The 19,950-nt window shown below is 40.6% G+C and overlaps 1 protein-coding gene across 5 annotated transcripts in view; it reads right to left on the reverse strand.

The window, feature by feature from the left end:
* PRKN (parkin RBR E3 ubiquitin protein ligase) overlaps window positions 1–19,950 on the reverse strand; it is a 1,303,276-nt gene that overhangs the window by 415,038 nt on the left and 868,288 nt on the right. For 4 of the 5 annotated variants that reach the window (XM_081250470.1, XM_081250471.1, XM_081250469.1 and 1 more), the window contains exon 7: window positions 6,171–6,307. The exons of the other annotated variant lie outside the window; for it this stretch is intronic. In XM_081250470.1, the coding sequence (XP_081106596.1) occupies window positions 6,171–6,307 (137 nt within the window). The remainder of the gene's footprint in view (window positions 1–6,170; window positions 6,308–19,950) is intronic. 5 annotated transcript variants of the gene reach the window in all.

Consider the following 19,950-nt stretch of genomic DNA (forward strand, 5'->3'; position numbering starts at 1 on the left):
TGTAACTAGCTCCAGAAGCGTGTGGCTCATGAAGATACAACACACTTCTCCTCTCCTGAGACGCTGGAGAGATGAACAGAGGGTCTGGCCCGCTGCGTCTTTCATGCCACACTCTGCCGAGAGCCTCTTTGGCAGCTGTAAGCCGCAGCCGGAATGCCCTGATATAAACCGTGCAACAGCTGCCATGGAACCCCCCAAAAATTGAATGCAAAACTGTCGATAGCGTCACCTAGAATTACCCACAAATGAAGGAGCGTATTTAACATTGTTGGTGAGCTGTGCTTTTTTAAAATTCATAATCTGAGTATAAGATTCTTATTTTCGCCAAATTGTGATAAAATTGATCTTCTTGTCTAAGTAACTCTTCAGGGTCCCTACTATGGTTTTCTTTTATACCTCTGAATGTGAACTCAAAATTTACCTGTTCAAAAAGCTAATTAAAAAACTGTTTTCACACACGACAGCACCTGAGATGAGGAAGATAAGCATAAACAAAGCCATTCTCTAGCGTGATTAACACAATACACATAACAAAAATAATACTGAAAATCCTGAATATTGGAATACTTTGCACACGTGTTCAGAGTTTTCTGACTAGGGGTGTAACTGGAATTGAGATTGCTTCTGGTCAGGGAAATTTGGCAAAACCTTTCAAGCAACAATTTGAAAGTTAAAAGCAGGCAAATATCTGTATTATTTAGGAATGTATAGACATAGGCGGTGATGCTATGAGGAAAAGCAAGGTCATGAATATCACGAAAGTCAAGATCATAGTTGCGTCAAGGCAAGAGGGAGGAGGCGGGGGTTGAGGAGGGGACATGGAGGGCATCCGGGATGCTGGCGATGCTGCCTTTCTTGACCTGGGTGGTGGTACCAGAGGTCCTCTGTAACTATACAAATCTATATAACAATATGAATGTACTTAAACACTGTTGTGTATGCATGGTATGTCTCATAATAAATTTAGGAATGCATCAAGCCATTTAAAATGATACACTTACAGGTCAATTAATATTCTACTGACTATGATTATAATCCTTCCAGCCTCTCTACTGACAATGCCAAGTGTACAGACTCCAAAATCATGCTGGCTGCCAAGAAGGCCAGGGAGAGGAATTTGGTTACGTACATTTTAATAAAAAGAAGAAGAAAGCCTAAAGACAGCTGTTTTGAACAACTCTTGGAGCTGTCTTAAGGATTTTACAAGCATCTTTCTAGAACCCTTTGGATAAGTAATAAATTTATACTTAAAACTGGTTTGCTTTCGCCCTTATAAAACAAAGGTAGAATGCTCTTCTTAAGAGTAAGGTCAGAAGTAGGTGGAAAGAAATGCTTTTTGCCTTCTCCGCTAGCTATTCAAGGCATGCCCGCCTTACTGCTGTTATTTAAAATGTTACTGTATTTTTAACTACTTAATAAGATGCAAGAGAAGATGAAAGGCAGTTTGGAAGGTAGAAACCCAGGCAAAGTAAGAATCAGGGGAGCAGTTTACTGAGAGGTGGGCTCCTCCGAAGGATAAAGAGAGCAGCGCTGTTGCTGGTACCACTTCAGACAGACGCATGGAGTCACTTCGTTTGTAAAACGCTAAAGACACAGGCGAGAGCATCAAACACATGTTCAAGTCCTTTGTCCCCTGTGAAGCCAGATTCCACAAAGGCAGCATTTCCAAGGCCAGACAGACGAGCGCACAGACAAAGCCTGTTGATCTAGCTAGAACGAGCTCCTGGGCACCATCAATTCTGTCCTACAGCTCTTTTTCTGGTCCTTGTCCGTGTACAAGTCACTCCTTAGAATGAAGCTACTTGATGGAGTGTTGTTCTGATCGCAGGCGGTGTTGGGGGGTGGGGGGAGGAGAGCTAAAAATACATTCAGTAAATTTCCCATCCATCCTCCTCTGCGCAGCGTGAGACAGGGCTCCCTTACGGGTACACAGCCAGACCACAGCCCCCCTCTGCCGGTCCCCCTGCCCACACCCTGTGCGGGTGGGAGGGGCTGCGGGGATCAGTTCCGGAATACGGAACGTGGGAAGAAGTGATGGGCTCCGTCTCCAGGCTTGGTCTCAACCCCCCCACCCCGCCCCTCCATGATGCCCCTGCTCTGGCTTCCTGGTCCGGTCAGCCTGGGTGAAGGGGACCCAGTGGGGACTCCGAGGTCACTGAGGATGGCAAAACCACTAGGTAACAGAAGGCTGAGTCTGAGTCCCTGAGTGATGGGGTGGGGCAGAGGCCGCAGAGCCGAGCCGCATCGGAGCATGGACGGGAGAAGATCCCCCTTGCTTCTGTGATTTCAGTGTTGCGTTTGCTAGAGAAGTTAGATTACTAGCCTGATTTTACACTGCCTCATACATCCAAACCACAGCAAAACTACCAAACTTGCTAAACCACCCCAAAAATAAGACAAGAAGTTCAGCATTACCCTCAGAAAATTAGGAAGTTTGATTTCATTTCAAATAATTTTGAGGTAGAAAGAACACTGACTTTGGACTGGAAGCCCTTCAGCTGCTTGAATCCTGCCGCTGCCATTTTCATGGTGACTGTCACAGTTTTTCAAGATCTAGGAGCTGGGAAGAGAATAGGCTGTATATTTCAGAGACAGAGACAGACACATAGGGAATGTGTGTATGGACAGGCTTCTAAGCAGTTTGTTACTATTTTAAAGCTAATAATATGATTTGCCCAATTGCTTTACAGAAATATTTAAATTTATATTTTTTATCTCTTGTGAATATATGTCTATCACATTATATTTTATGCTTTAAAATTGGCTATTCTTTAGAAACCAATTACACTGAGCTTTCAATAAGCGTACTGGTCATTTGCACATCTTCTTTGGTGATCTATTTTTTAATAAATTTCCTACTTTTCAATGTGGTTTTAGGAATTATATGGACTTGGATTATGTGTGTGTATTTGGGAAAGCACTGTTCTAAAGCCAAAATGATCATTTATGTTGGGTTTTATGCTTAGCTCCCTGAAAAGCTGACTAGAAACCAGCCTTCTTGACTCTCCAGGCATCAAGAATATCTCTGATTCTCAAAAGGGCCAGAACTATCTGCCTCGTGCTTAGTATTGCCGACTAAGACACTTGGGACACTACTGGACTGTAGCTGGTGAGTGGACTTATTCCATAGAAAGGAAATGGTTTCTATGTTATATGAAAATGGGAATTACATGAAAAGTGACCTGGGAGGAGAAGTGTTAAAAAAAAAAGTGAAGCACTGAAGGCGGGGATGCACTTGGATGGCACCAGTGGCAATGCCAATGGCATATTATAGGGGAGGTGGGAACTATTCCCATGGACTCCCCGTTGCTATAGGAAATCTGTGTGACCAGGACTCTGAATGGACTGAACACATTTTGCATAGTCTTCATCATATAAATTTTATTTTTATTTTGGCTACACTCTAAAGTAAATCTACCTGAATCTCTGAGGCTCCACTGGGGTGGGTAAGTGACACTCAGTGCTAAGAGAAGATACACAAAAGGCTCTGGCGTTTCAAGTTAATCCCTAGCATAGGACGTGATAACAGTAGGTAGAGCAAAAAGCCAGCGAATATTTCAAAATAATTATGAAGTTCTTCCCAAAGCCCTTAACTTCATGCAAGAGTTTGTTAGAGGCTCTGGAAAGAGGCCATTTTGGCTGTGTTTGCCCATCTTTTTTTCAAATCCATCAACGTTTATGGAAAAACCTATGCTGGTTAGCAAGTCAGATCCCTCGTGGACAAAATAGATACGGGGAGAGGGAGTATTTTCACGCTTGCTAGTGCTACAGTCTCCCATGGAAAATACCTATTGCCTGTAGAATGTTCACCCTGGAAGCAGTGCTCAAACTTTCAAACCTGGGGCCTTTAGCAAATACTGAGGGCTGTCCCCCGAGGCATGGCCTAGGCATCGGGACTTTTAAAAACTGCCATGTTATTGAAATGTGCATTGTGGTTGAGCACTCTGCCCAGAGAGAAGTGGGATGGGAGGGTGGGGGGAACACAGAGCTCTGGAGCAACCACACCTGCGTTGAAGTCTCAGCTCTACCCTTCCTGACTCTGTGATGCTGGGTGCTCAGTCCTACTGAGACTTTACTTCTTCCTCTGAAAAATACAAATAATTCCTGCTTGTGAAGTTTGCTGCTGGTTTAAATATGGAAAAAGTGCCCCCAAATTAGAGGTACTCTTCCCTTGAACTTCCTTTCCATATAACTTTTAGAGGTATAGTACTTTTTTGTTTACAGGCTAATCTACTCATATAGTGAGTAAGAGTCCAAGTTCTAGAGCCACCACTAGCTGGCTCTGAATACCAGCTCTGTTACTTACCAGTTGTAATACCATGTGCAGTTTAATTAAATTCTGTGAGCCTCAAACACTTCATCCATAAAATGGGAAGAATGACAACATCCATTCCGACAGGGCTTTGTGGGGATTAAATGGATGTACGTATGTAAGCATCCCAGTGGTATCTTATATATGGTAAATACTCAGTAACGGCTCTAATCATTGCTTATTTTTTACTCTCAGGGAAATAAAATTCAGCATCCTACTCTTACAAAGCATAACAAAATTTCTGGTCAAATGAGGAGCTCACACAAAGGAAGCAGAGTTTGTATATGAAAGGTGTTTTGAACCAGTTTTAATTGTTCATCATAAAAATTATGCAAATGGAAAAAGTTGGTTCACTGTTGACTAGTCACACCTTGAAGAATACATATGTCTAAAATTGAGCTTTGAAGGCATTTAGCTTAAGGTGGTTGAGAAAGGTTTGAAAGACTAGGTTTGGAAAAAAGAACATCTTATTACATATGTTTTGGGGGTAAGAGATATCAGACTTTTATACAGAAATGGTGAACTTATATGGACACTTTGTTAGCAAGACATTTAGTACATGAGTCATACAGCAATAGAAATAAATGCTTTATACCCCTCTTTTGTGGCTTCTGTGGGGCCAGTGTTATTGGAAAAATAGTTCGCTAATTCTACACACAGACTCTATTTTTCGATATATAGTTAATAGTCCCAGAAGACTGATCTCAGTTTTTTTTTCTCATAATGTTACTATTCAAACACTAAAGAAGGGTTTGTTTCCCAGGCTCTGGAGATATTAAATAATGAATTTTGGGGAAAGGGCTGTTTTGTATGGATCTGGGGAAGTGTGAGGGTCAAATAGCTGCATTTACCACAAAATGAGGAAGAACAATCTCGAACAGGGCTGTGCAAGAGATAGATACGTACTTCACATCATACCCATGCCACCCTAGCAGAATAATTCATTCTAGTTTGTGAGCATCAAAATATCCTTTGGCCTATGCCCAAGTAGAAATACAACCAGCAAGTACATTCAAATCTTATTTACCAGTGAGTCTCCCGTTTACGGCTTCATGCAAACCCCATGGTCAGAAAAGTGAACGAGTTGATTCAAGCCGTGGGTTCCATTGCAAGAGTATCCATCACTTGTGGTTAGATATAGACTTTGTCATTAAAAGGAAGTGATAAATTGGGAGTGTGGGATTGACATTTACACACTGCTATATTTAAAATAGATAACCAACAAGCACCTCCTCTGCTAAGGGAACAAGCACAAGGACCTACAAGCACAGGGAACTCTGCTCAATATTCTGTAATAACTTAAATGTGAAAAGAATTTGAAAAAGAATAGATACATGTATATATAACTGAATCACTGTGGTGTACACCTGAAACGAACACATTTTTAATCAACTATACTCCAATATAAAATAAAAATTAAAGGGCTTCCCCGGTGGCGCAGTGGTTGAGAGTCCGCCTGCCGATGCAGGGGACGCGGGTTCGTGCCCCGGTCCGGGAGAATCCCACATGCCGCGGAGCGGCTGGGCCCGTGAGCCACGGCCGCTGAGCCTGCGCGTCCGGAGCCTGTGCTCCGCGACGGGAGAGGCCACAGCAGTGAGAGGCCCGCGTACCGCAAAAAAAAAAAAAAAAAAAAAAAAAAAAAAATTAAAAAAGGAAGTGATGGCTCTAGAAATAAATGCCCCCTGCTTGCATAAACTAATCTTGCTTTAATTTTCTTGCCTAGCAATGTTCAAACAGATCTCTGAATTTTCAGCCCCTCAGTAGGGACTGGGTATATCTAAGATAGTTTTATTTCAGTAATTTTCCTCTTTCTGTTCTTAATCAGAATTAGAAATGGAGGGAAAAGTGCTAGACTTACCCACACAAGGCAGAGAGTAACCAAGCTGAGGGTCGTGGACAAACTGCCGATCATTGAGTCTCGTCACACAGTACAGGTGGAAACAGTCTAAGCAAATCACGTGGCGGTAGTTGCACTGGAAAACCAGGACGGGGCTTCTGGTGGAGGTAAAGTAGAACACTTTCTGTAATCTCGTAGGGTTGCTTAGGGCACGCTCTATGTAAAGACCTGTGCTGCTAAGCACTGAGCTCATATATATCAATGCTACATCTTAAAAACTGGAAACACCTTGTGAGCTATAAAGAAGATTGCTGTTCTTAATTTTATATTTTTTACATGACCACATTTAGCAATCAGCTATTTAAACCCAAGCTCAGATACCAGCTCTTCCTAGAAGTCTTCCTTGACTTATAATTCCTGACTAACCTGCTCATCATTCCATCCACTTACATATATTTCGATTGATCCATTATTACATTGTAGTCTTGATATGTTTCTCTTCTCTTGTAGACTGTGATCTCCTTGAAAATAGACACTGTCTTCTTTATATTGATATTCTCAAAGCACCAGGCATTGTAAGTTTTTAAATAAATGTTCCTTGAATTTAGTTATAATAATATATAGAATCTGAACTTCCCCAAAGTCGAAAGAAAAACTACTACTGCATCAAACAAAGTAAATGTGTTAAACAGTCATTCACATTTCATTGGCAAATGGAAAAGTAGAATTTAGAAATAAAAGATTATCTAGCAGAGATCCTTCTATTATAAGATTTTGTCTATTGTGCTACCCCCATCCACCCAAATATTCAATTTCTTAAATTAAAGTTAGGGGATTACTAACAAATCAATATGCACAAGTCCTAAAAATTTTGAACTTCCTTAAAACACTTTGTAGAAAAAAATATCTCCTGAATAACCACGTTTTTGCTAGTAAATGAACCACATGATTTTATGACAAAAAGGAGACAAAATGAATATATTAACTTGAGATCAGCCCCAAGGCAATTTTAATAGTAAGAAAGTCATTGGATTTTATTTAGATAAACCTATTTTCTATGTAATGATAACAAGATACAAAGTATTTTTCATTTTATACCCAATTCTTAACAGATATAAGAGCTCTTCAAAAGCCCTTTCCCTAAAAAACACTGATATTAACATTAATATTAGTAGAAGATAACTCCTTAACAATTACAAGATTTTCAAAATTTTGTTTTCCCACTTATTTCAAAACAATATATAACACAAAACAAAATGGAAAAAAAAAACCCTTGGTATTTTAATGTCTTGGATCTACAGGATGATGGTCAATTTCATCTAAGCATCCCTGAGGTTTTTATGTGTTTTCATTTCCCGTCTCTGAGCCTATTGATGTCCCTTCAGGGCCCTTTCCATTCCCAGGGCCTTTTTCAATTAGGTGATGACTGTGTTCTGAACTTTCAGCCTCTTCCCTTCTAACAACTTCCCCTTGAAGATGATAAAATATAACGCTTTCCTATATCTAACAGGAGAGTCAGGCACACACGCACACAAGCGCATACACACCTCATTCCCTCTGTGTGACCCTATAGAGCTGCTATATTTTGCCTCCTTCTTTCAGAGCTAAGTTCTATGAAAAATGTTCTTCATTCTGATTTTAGCAACATGGTCGACTCAAACTTTATGCTCTTGATCTGTTATCAATACACAGAAACACTGGAGAAACTATGAGATCATTTATAAAAATGTTCCTATATATAACAAGGTTAAAAAGAAAGCTTGGCAATTACCCTGTAGAAAATATAAAAAGAAAACTTATATAAAAGCCAAAGCAGTCAGTGTGGACTGTGGACTCTGCCACAGTGTCCCAGAGAGATGTTAAGATGCATGGCATGTAGCCATTGATCTAGCAAATGTGTTCTTTTCCATCCCTATTAATAGAAGGAAGAATAGAAAGAGTTCTCTTTCATGTATGGACAACAGTACACATTTATAGTTTTGCCCTTCAGTTAAAATATGGTCAAAAAGAACTTACACTATCTAGACAATTCAAAGAACATCAGTTGCTCTGGTTTATTGATTACATCCTGCTATTTGGAACAGATTAGCAAGAAATGGTAAATATACTGGAGGCCATGGTGTGAGATAAACTCTATGCAGATTCAGGGGTCAACTACATTAGAGAAGGTTTTCAGAGGTCTAATATTTGGGGCATGGAGGGACACACCTAACAAAATAAAGGACACAGTAGTCACTTTGTGCCCCCCTACTAAGAATGAAGTACAAGGTAATCACAGGCTCCTAGGACCCTCAGAGGCTGTGGTTCCCACAGAGTGGAGCACATGCTCCTGGGGACACAGGAAACATCCCGTGGAAAATTAAGCTCCAGTGGTACCAGTTCCCTTCAGCCTCCTTAAACTGGAATACAGGCAGGAAGGAAAATTGACCATCCTGGCAGGGGTAATTGACCCTAATCATCAGAAAGGGCAAGAGCTGCTGTTATACATGGGGGCGGCAAAAATTCACATGGCATCTAGGTGGTTCCATGGGACATCTCCTGATACTCCTATACACTTTTAATGGCAAATGGACAAGGGCAGCAGTTATGGCTTAAGAAATGCATGGTGACCAGGATTTGAGACCCTTTAGGATATATATTATATATATATATATACACATACATACATACATATGTGTGCATATATGTATAGATGCATATATGTGTGCATATGTATGTACATATGCACGTATGTATATATGCATGCATATGCATATTTTTATATGTAGATATACAGAGATAGAACAGATATATGTATATATTGATAGATAATAGATAATGATAGAGATAGAGGTAGTATATGCACATATTTCAGATAGAATTATCAGTCAGTTGGCTTTCTTGATATAGTTATGAGGTAAGACTGCTCATCTCTTAAGAATATTCTTAGTATTTATGAAAAAGTTAGGTGAGTGATAAACATGACACCCATAGAAAGGTTATTAATCATCTGAGAAAATGAAATGAGTAAAAATCATATCATGGCTGGAGGGACTACATAATTAATTTCTCAGGAGCTAGATGAAAGAGGAAAGGGGGAAATACTGGTATTTATGAGCACCTATTTTGGGTTAGGGACCTTGCTAGAACTTCACACATGTTTTTTTCCATTTCATTCCCCTAAAGTCAACTCCCCTGACTCTACTGTTCATCGTGTTCCTTTCTCCATCCCCTCCCTCTCTGTGGGCGTGGTCCTAACCTACCTCAGCATACACTTCTAGCTCCTTTACTCCTACACCCCTGCTCCTTAGCATGCATTCCTACAGTACAATACATCCAGATATATTTATATTGAAATCAAAACTCTAAATTTCAAGGTCCAGTTCAAGTGTGAAGACCTCCAAGGGACTTTCTCTGGATTCCCATTCTTTATTAATTCTTCCCTTTCTCTTTACCATTTATCTGTAAGGTCTATTCTCAATGTGTTTCAGATATTACCTCCTCACTTTTATTCGAGGTGAATACTGTCAACATTAAATGAAAAGTCATGAAACAACAGAGGTCATTCTTGTTTAACCCTTTCATGACCCAAGCATCACCATATACAGCATTGAGCCCATGGTAGTTACATTATCAACAGTTACTGATTGTACCAGTGGATAAATGAATGGCATGTTTTTACTTTATAATTTCTCTGCTCCCCATTTGTACATTTTTCACTCAATTAATTACTGAGCATCTACTTGGCTAAAGAAGGCACTTAATAAATACGTGTGGAATATGGCACTGAGTGAATGAGTAAACACTTTCTAGTCAGAATTGGTTTAAGCATTGGGAAACACACACACATACACAATCCGAAGGCATAGTTGGGTGACACAAAATGCATGTGGAACAAGAATTACAAGGAAACATATGCAGTCACCAAACTCTGTTGCCACAGAAGCTAGGAGAGGAGGGAAGTAAGACTCAGAATGGTACCATGAGGGAACCTGAGCTGAATTTAAAAGGATGGGAAAAGTGACATCAGGCCACTGGAGAGAAACATGGCTCCTGGGCAAGGGAGGAAACACAGACACAGAAAAGAATTCTTGGAACAAAAAAGTAACGAGTTGGGCTGACTGAGAGGATGTATCAGGAAAAGAGTGAGAGGAGAGATGACAAAGTTGGACACAGAGACAGTGGCATAGGGATTCTAGGAGACAAACTTAGTAGATAACCTCTAGGTCGTGGAATTTGCTGAAGACATCTAAGCATGGGAAGGGAGTGATTTTTCAGTAAATTTAATTCCAAGGAAAGCTTGGAGGGAAAGAAATTAGAAGTCGTGAAAAGTCATTGGAGGTCATTTTAAGACAGGAGTTACCTAGGAATTAGACCATGGTGTGCTGGTGGTTCTAGGAATGGAAATGAGAAGATTGATAAGAGTGACATTTCTGAGGAGGACCTGCCAGGACCTGCCGTCTCATGGGTCTTTTTTTCCTTCTGACATTCCTCTGTGCCCTTTGCTCCAATTGTACATAAATGTTAATTGACCATTCTAGAAAATGATTTCACTCCAGTGAGCCAGGTTATAGAGCAGTTAATCAAAGGTTAAATAAAGTTCTCAGCCATATGTAAAAGGAATTATAAATGCTGTACTTGACATTACTTTAGAGTTATTTGTAAGCAATGATTTCTCTGCTTTTATTAAAGGGGTGATCCAAAGACCCTTTATTCACAAAGTATTAGGCATAATTGAAGGAGTCTTAGTAAAATATATGGCGAGCCATTCACACACACGACACAAAGTAGAATATTGTCTGCAGTAGTTCAAACATTTAAACTCTTGTAAAATTAGTTCTCTAGTACCTACAAAATAGTATCAATTTTTTCATATTTGTCTGATAAAATGGCAGTTTGCTCTCTACCTCATTTGTTCTCTCTCTCTCTCTCTCACACACACACACATTTGCTCTCTTTACACACCCTCTCTCTGCCAAAGTCTATCTATTTCTCTGTCTCTGTCTGATTCTTTCCCACATGCACATTTTCATTTATACCCATTAAGAGAGGGGCTGTGGTTCCAAATTCTCAACTGAATGTGACACATACTGAACACAATGTGCCAAAAATTTCATGATGTGTAAAGCTAAGGAAGCAAGTCTAAACTCTAAAGAAAATAAAAACTAATAGCGTGGGTAGGAAAGGGACACACATAATTGTAATACAGAGCAGGATATTTTAAGTTATGTTAGAGATGTAGGAAATGGTAAGCAGCCTCCAAGATGCTCCCCAATGATCCCCACCCCCAGGTATTGTGTAGTTTCCTTTTGTGTAGTTTCCTTCCACATTATGTGAGGTGATTTGCTTAATCTGTGGGGAAAATGCAGAAGTACCAATATGCAACTTCCAGGACTAGACCAGAAAAGACACTACAGCTTCTGTCTGTGCTCTTTCCTGGGTTACTTTCTCTGAAGAAAGTGAACGGCCATGTTGTGAGGACACTCAAGCAGTCTATAGAGAAGTCAACAGGGCAAGGAACTGAGGCCTCTTGCCAACAGCCAGCACTGACATGGCAGCCACCCAAGTTAATCATCTCTGAGGCAGATCCTCCAGCCCAAGACAAACCCTCAGGTGACTACAGACCTGGCTGAGTCTTGACTATAACTTCATGAGATACCATGAGCAAAAACCATCCAGATAAGCTGCTCCCAAATTCCTGGCCCACTGAAATTGTACAAGATAACACTGACTGTTGTCTTAAGACACTTGGCTTTGGGATATTTTTTTATGCAGCAATATATAACTGACACAGGCTCAGAGGAGGAAGAGATCATGTTAAGATAGCAGATCAGAAAAGAATTAATAAAAGTAGTGGCATTTGAAGGAGGATCAAGATTCCAGTACATGGAGAGAGAGAAAACATTCCAGGTCAAGAGAAGACACAAAGTTGCAAAAGTACAGGGCATGGAAGAGGGAAGCTGAGTTATGTAGTACAGCTGGTTTCTTCATTTCCCCCAGTGAAAAGCAAAATTAAATATAAATATTATATTTAGGGGTAGTAGAATCTGAAATACAATGAAAAGCAATGACAATTAGAATGGAAATGTTAAGTACAAAATCACTGAGGAGATAAAAAATACAATTTTCCTGGAGGGGGATAGTTAGCTCTTAAATTTAGCTAACACTTGACCCTTGAAACTTCACATGTTGTTTTTACAGAATTTAGTTTGTGTGGCAGTAACACAGATGTTATGCCCCAGTTAGCAATCTTTCGAGGCTCTCTTCAAACTCCCTGTGCATGAACAACTATGACTCCTGGGAATTTAATAAAGCATTTGATTAGATAAAAATAATTAGAGGGAGAGAGCTGCACCATTAAATAACTTGAATTTGTCTTCTTAACAACTGTCACTTTAAATCCCTTTTAGTTAGAGATAGCTTATAAACAATAAGTAAATAAATGACTGAAATCTCAGAAACCAAATGCCTTTTCATTTCATCTGTATTTAGCCACATTACCTACTAATTGCCCAAATGCACTACCTACAAAGAAGTATCCAAGCAGGCGCCTGCCTGCAGACAAGCCAGAGAGAACATTTTCGCCCACATATGTCATGTGAATTCATTATTTCAGTTAGCCAAGTGAGCAGTCCCCGTCACTGGAGAGGCCCCTGATCCAAGATACTAATTGACAGACCCAACCTTTAGAAATTAAAATAAGCTTCAACAGTTGAATGACCTTCAAAATTCCTTCCAGCAGTCAAGTTAAAATCCTGAAGTAAGTTCGTTTGCCCCTTAGTCACCTTGGAATCAGAATCCTATTAAGGCCCTGGCAGATCCTGAACAAGCTCATCAACTACCTCTTCCAGTTTCTCCTTGCCTCGTCTGCTCATGTCCTCGTGGCTTTATCTGGTCCACTTTGCTGCACGTGTGTGCACGCACACACACACACACACACACAACCATGAGCTGGCTCCAGCTCTGTAAGCTTAATTGCAGGGGTATTAGTGTTTCAGCGTACACAACATACCCAGGATGAAGACGCTTTATGTTTACATTTTTGAATCACTTTCATTCATACATCCTGCCAATACTTTAGAACAACCACTACATGCCAGGCACTGTCCTGTTGATGTCACGTAAAACTGAACAAGGCATGGTGCTTCCCCTCAGGGTCCTATAGGGTTGAAGACAAAAAAGTAATTGTCTCAGTGTAGTAAGTGCTACCATAGGGATGAGCTTAGAGACCACCTAACTTGTCTCTGGGGTCAGTGGAAGGGCTTCCAAGAAGGCTTATGCCTCAGAGCATTCAGTCCCTGTAGAGACAAGACACTGAACAAACTAAATGGCTTCCCTTGTTGATAAAGGCTTTGAATAAAATATATAAAATGATATAGTAGGGCTTCCCTGGTGGTGCAGTGGTTGTGAATAAAATATATAAAATGATATAGTAGGGCTTCCCTGGTGGCATAGTGGTTGAGAATCTGCCTGCTAATGCAGGGGACACGGGTTCGAGCCCTGGCCTGGGAAGATCCCATATGCCGTGGAGCAACTAGGCCTGTGAGCAACAACTACTGAGCCTGAGCGTCTGGAGCCTGTGCTCCGCAACAAGAGAGGCCGTGATAGTGAGAGGCCCACGCACCGCGATGAAGAGTGGCCCCTGCTTGCCACAACTGGAGAAAGCCCTCGCACAGAAACGAAGACCCAACACAGGAAAAATAAATAAATTAATTTTAAAAAATGATATAATAAATATGTTATAGCAATATTATTCTAAAGTAGCTTTCATCATGGCAGGTCTTGGCCAAAATTATGAATTAATTACCCAATGCCAATGTATTAAGACCCCAGGTTTTCCTTTTGTCTTTCAGAGTCCTCTGTAGGTTAGATTCACCGTACAATATGTATCTCCCATATTGTCAATTACAAATCTTTCTGTTTCTCACAGGTCAGTCTCTTTGCAGCTTCTGGACCACCTTTTTCTTTACGCTCTTATCTCTATGTGTAAGATTCTTCTATTTGTCTTCATTTTCCAAAAAAAAAAATTGTCAGGGTTCAGCTCCAATCCAACCTCTTTTAGGAAGCTTTTATCAATAAGAGACTCCAGCTAACATGGATTCTCCCACTCACTTCCTAATTTCCTGTAAGGCTTCTGCTTATAAAGCGTCATTTTGTATTCCATTTAGTATTTTGCTGCATATCATTCCTGTTCTTCTGTATCACTTTTATAAGCCCATGTCAGGTCCCCAAACTCAAATTCAACACATAGTAATTGGGAAGCTCCTGTGTGCCGGTTCTTTTGCTCAACATGGGGACGGTTCTTTTGCTCAACATGGGGACGGGGAGATATAGTTCTCCTCCTCAAGGAATTCTATTTGCTGGTGAGATAAATAAGTCTGGGGCACTTTGGGAGACTAATGAGAGGCAACTTAATCCAAAGGTGGTCAGGCAGAGAATGTTTCCTAAAAAAGGACAATATAAACTAAGACCTAAGAGGCAAGAATGAGGTAGCCTGACCAAGAAACTAGAGGGCAGTGAGAAAATATGTAAAAAACACTTAAAATGGAATAAAATTGGTTAAGGTTAGGGAACCATATTGTATAATTTCATATCACCCCCTCAGCCTCTATCAAAGTTCTGAATTCCTCCAGAAATTAAAAACGAAACTACAAAGTAAAGATACTGCTTCTACAAGCCACATAATGTAAGTCTATGTTTTAGGTTTATATACTACCTTAAGTGTAGCTGAGTTAGGTTGTTTTGAACCGTTAACAATAAGTAGGCTATGCAAAATAAAAATATGAAGCCATGGTTACAAGAGGGAATTCATGGATTGTTAATTTCCTCCAGATGATGTCCATCTTTGAGAATACTATTTGACTTTAGTATAGCTTGTATATTGTATTTCTAAATATAACTATTGACATGTTGAACCCAAATATAAACTATTAAGTTCTAGGAATTTTAGATTGCAAACATTTCAATATATTGACACATATTACAATTAAAAAATAAACACCTTTTCTTTCTTTAAAAGTATCAATAAGTTAAATTTTTTTTTTTTTTTTTTTTTTTTTTTTGCAGTACGTGGGCCTCTCACTGCTGTGGCCTCTCCCATTGTGGAGCACAGGCTCCGGATGCACAGGGTCAGCGGCCATGGCTCACGGGCCCAGCTGCTCCGCAGAATGTGGGGTCTTCCCAGACCGGGGCATGAACCCGTGTCCCCTGCAACAGCAGGCAGACTCTCAACCACTGTGCCACCAGGGAAGCCCAATAAGTTAAATTTTCTAAAAGCAAAGCGGTCAACCCTCTGTTGTAGTAATTCATTAAAATGATTTGATTTCCCAGCAACACCTCAGCTTTTCTCCTTAAGGCATTTATACTGCGAAACAGACGCTGATAAATAATTGTAAATAGCAGGTAAATGATAATAATTGTTGCATGTAACAAAATGAAATTACAAATTCCAAAGGGTATTGGCCTATGGGATGAAAATGTATCTCATGAAAAATTATCATATTTCTTTCCTATCCCCCAACTAATAGAATTAATTTCAATTCTCAGAATTATATTTATGGGTTAAGTGCTTCTGAGTTATAATCTCAGAGCACACTCTATTCAGGCTGTCAGTGTGTATAGTTAAAGAAAGCTGAAACCAGATTCAACATAGAATACTTTAGGGGTCACATCGTTTGCATAGTTGTGCCACACAACAGCTCTATGTAGCCACTGGAGATGCCATCAGTGACACATACCAACTCATGCATATATCTTGTTTTTGTTTTTTCTTTTGTGAAAAACAGCTAGGATTAGCTAGGAGCTGCAGTAGCATTCTGCTAAATTGAGAAAGATGTGAGGACAGATCTTGTTTAGATAAGAACCCCATTGTGAAATAAATTATTCTAGTGTATCCCCAAATCTCATGACAGGAAATATTAATGTGCTAAGAATCAGTTCAGTGGCTATGAATATTAGGAGGTATTTAACCTAAGAAATTATTACTGACACAGAGTGGTTTAAAAAGATATGTGTTTTTTTTTTTTTTTGCAACTAGTTCACAAAAACCTTTCACAGAGGGTTTCTCACTGGTCTTTCATTAATTCTTTTTTTAAAATTTTTATTTTATATTGGAGCATAGTTGATTAACAATGCTGTGTTAGTTTCAAGTGTACAGCAAAGTGATTCAGTTATACATATACATGTATCTATTCTTTTTCAAATTCTTTTCCCATTTAGGTTATTACAGAATATTGAGCAGAGTCCCCTGTACTATACAGTAGATACTTGTTGATTATCTTTTTTTTTTTTTTTTTTTGCGGTACGCGGGCCTCTCACTGTTGTGGCCTCTCCCAGCCGCTCTGCAGCATGCGGGATCTTCCCGGACCGGGGCACGAACCCGTGTCCCCTGCATCGGCAGGTGGACTCTCAACCACTGTGCCAGCAGGGAAGCCCGATTATGTATTTTATATATAGTAGCGTGTAGATGTTAATCCCAAACTCCCAATTTATCCCTCCCCTTACCCCACCTTTCCCCTTTGGTAACCATAAGTTTGTTTTCTAAGTCTGTGAGTCTGTTTCTGTTTTGTAAATAAGTTCGTTTGTAATTTTTATTTTTAGATTCTGCATATCATATGATATTTGCCTTTCTCTGCCTGACTTAGTTCACTTAGTATGATAATCTCCAGGTCCATCTATGGTGCTGCAAATGGCATTATTTCACTCTTTTTAATGGCTGAGTAATATTCCATTCATTCTTAAAATGAGTGAATGAATGAATGTCAGTAGAATGTTGGGTCTTTCATTCTTTTTATCAGAGAAACATTATGAACCAGGTCCTCTGAAGTAGAATAGTTTAAAATGAAGAACGCATCTAATAAAAGATTGTAGACATCTGAAAACAGTTCTACCATGAAAATCTTTAACAATGAGGAGGTACTGTAAAATTTCTGAGGTATCATTAGATGGATTCGGCATTAAAATATTAATAATTTAAGAATTTGTGGTGCATAGTAGATAAAATTATTCTAATTGAGTTGTTTTGTTTTACACGTAGCCAGGAAAGCAATGTATAGCATGATAAAGTGTTTCCCTAAAAGTAATAAAAATCAGCATGATATAGTCATACATTTCCAAATGGATTCACATATAAAACCTAGATAAGGAATCCTGCAAAGGGGGATCCCAAGATATCAGAGGTCGGGGAGGTTGGAGAGAACCTTGGGAGGTTGTGAGTGGCTGCACCACAAGCCGGCCTGGGAGCCCAGTTTTGTAAATGGGGATCTGTAAAGTGTCAGGTTCGCTCTGGCAATCCCTGGAGACCTTTTGGATACTGAGATGTTAGAATCTTCAGCCTATATGATCACATTTCTTCCTTCTTGTAAACTTGTGGAACTTAAACCTTACTTGAAACAATGTACAAAAGACACTTAGAATTCCAGCTTTACACCTTGTGAATGAAGGAACACACACATGCTGCTGGCAAGGCTAAAATCTGGGGATTTCTGGGATTCACCTCCTGGAAGACGTGTTGGGAGAAAGGCCCTGAGCCAGAGTACTGAAGGAAAATCAGAAAAGGCATCTGGGTATTTTTTTTTTAAAAGCAACAAAATATCTCATATAGCTTTCAACAACTAGCAATTTAATTTTAAAGCGCTTTTTTCCTTCTGTTTTTTCTAGTAAGTTGGTTGGAGCTTGGAGTCAGCAAGAGACAGAATGGCAGGTGCCTCGGTGGTGCTCCCTGCTCCCACATGCCTCACCAAGCCTCTCTCACAGCCCCTACCCCAGAGCAGGCAGTTATTTGTTTAACTGTCTACCTTCTCACTAAAACAGAGGTCAGCAAACCCCAGCTGGGGACCAAATCTGCCTCCCCTACCTGCTTTTGTAAATAAAGTTTAATTAGAACACAGCCATTTTTACATATCATCTATGGCTGCTTTTGCTCTATAAAGGCAGAGGAGGGTAGCTGTGACAGAGACTGTACAGACCACAAAGCCTCAACTACTTTCTGGCGTTTTTTCGAAAGGGTTTCCTGCTCGAGGACTTTCCTGCATTAACACAAGGGCTGCCTTCTGGTATCCCCAGTGCCTGGCCTGTGGCTGGTGTTAATAATGCACGTTTTCTGAATGACTCCCTAGCTGTTTGACTGGATGAATGAATGACTATGAAGGAACAGGGACACACAGGGAAGGCAAACAGGAAAAGCACCAGCGAGCCAGAGGCCAACGATGCTGCAGTGTTAAGCGGTGTGCAGTAGGTAGCTGGATTTGAGCTAAGCCTTCGATACTACTTTTCAAGACTGCAAACATCATCTTCCTTCATCCAGGCCACTTCTTTTCATTAAGCTATCTGGTCTCATCCAGAGGGTGTCCAACGCTTGCAACACCCACATGATAGAAAGGAAAAGGGAAATGGACGTTGATTAGCTATGGAAAGTGATTGCAAGAAAATAGGATGGAACCATGTGACGGTGGCTGGTGGCTGGTACAGATTGGGTGGTCAGGGAAGGCCTGGAGAGAGGACATTTACACTGACCCCTGAATGGCCTGCCACGCACAGATCTGATGCAAGAGGCTCCGGGGAAGGAGCAGCTGGTGACAGGCCCCTTTAGGGGGGAACGCCTGGGCATGTCTGAAGAATTAAAGGAAAGGTCAGTGCAATGGGAACACGGTCAACAAGGGGGGAGTGGCGCGAGGTGAGGTTAGAGGAGGCGGGAGCAGCGCGTGAAGCCTTTGTCTAAACAGGATTCGACTCTTGGACAATGTGAAGCCACACAAAATTTAAAGAAGGGATGCAACACGAGGTCATTTATGTTTAAGAAAATCCCTCTAACTTTGCATAATGAATGGATTACAGTGAGGCAGAGAAGAACGGGAGAGTCCCATGAACACTGTGACGTCCTCCTGGGAGAGAAGAGGGTGGTTTGGACTAAGTGGTGCGGCCAGAGAGACGTGGACGGGTGGAGGACACGTGTAGGACAACACAGCATTTGCATGTCTCCTGCCGAGCTCTTTTCCTTTTTTACTAATATTTGTGAATTTCTCCACTTTTAGGAAACCTCAGGATCATGTCCCCAAATCAAGGGACCACTGTTATAAAATTAACACCTTTCAAATTACCTTATACGGAGAGGGAGATTTTTCCAGTGGTTTCTAAACAAATTTCATTCAAAATCTTCACTTAGGGCCTAAATTAAATGATAGTGAACCTGATAATCAAATAGCACATTAATAAAAATTTAAAACTATAATTCCATTATTCATCGAACTCCTGTAATGAGCCAGGCAGTGGGCATAGTGTGGGGAATAGATCAAGGGACAAGAGATGCCCTGATGACCCACCGCAGGCTGTGTCAGCGCCACCCACGTCGGTGAGGCTGTGGGGATCAGAGTCTCCAAACAGGTCACTGATATCGTCGATACCGGAGATACGCGCGAAGAAAAGCTGAGAAGATTCGGAGGTTAATTAACCCGAGGCAGAAAGGAGATTCCAGCACTTTGTCTAGCTTCTCCTTTTAAACATTTATTGGATGCCTCTACTATGCCAGGTTCCCTGCTAAGTGCTTTTTCTGCATTATTTATTTAATCCACTGAACCATACGGCCTCAGGAGGGCAGGGCCCATATCTGTGTTTTCTCTTCTGCAGTCTCACTGCCTAGCACTTGTTTGTAGGGGGAGCTCAAAAGTATTTGTTGAGTGAATGCATGGAGGATTCCCCTGTTCCTCTCATGACAGCAGTAGCAGTGAAACACCCCAGCTCAGAGAGGAGCCGGTGAGGACCCTGAGGCTTAGAGAGATAGTAAGTGACGAAGCGGGTACCAGACCTGACTTGCCTTAGACTCCTC

Source organism: Mesoplodon bidens, assembly GCF_964165515.1.
Source record: "Mesoplodon bidens genome assembly, chromosome: 12".
Classification (NCBI taxonomy): Eukaryota; Metazoa; Chordata; class Mammalia; order Artiodactyla; family Ziphiidae; genus Mesoplodon; species Mesoplodon bidens.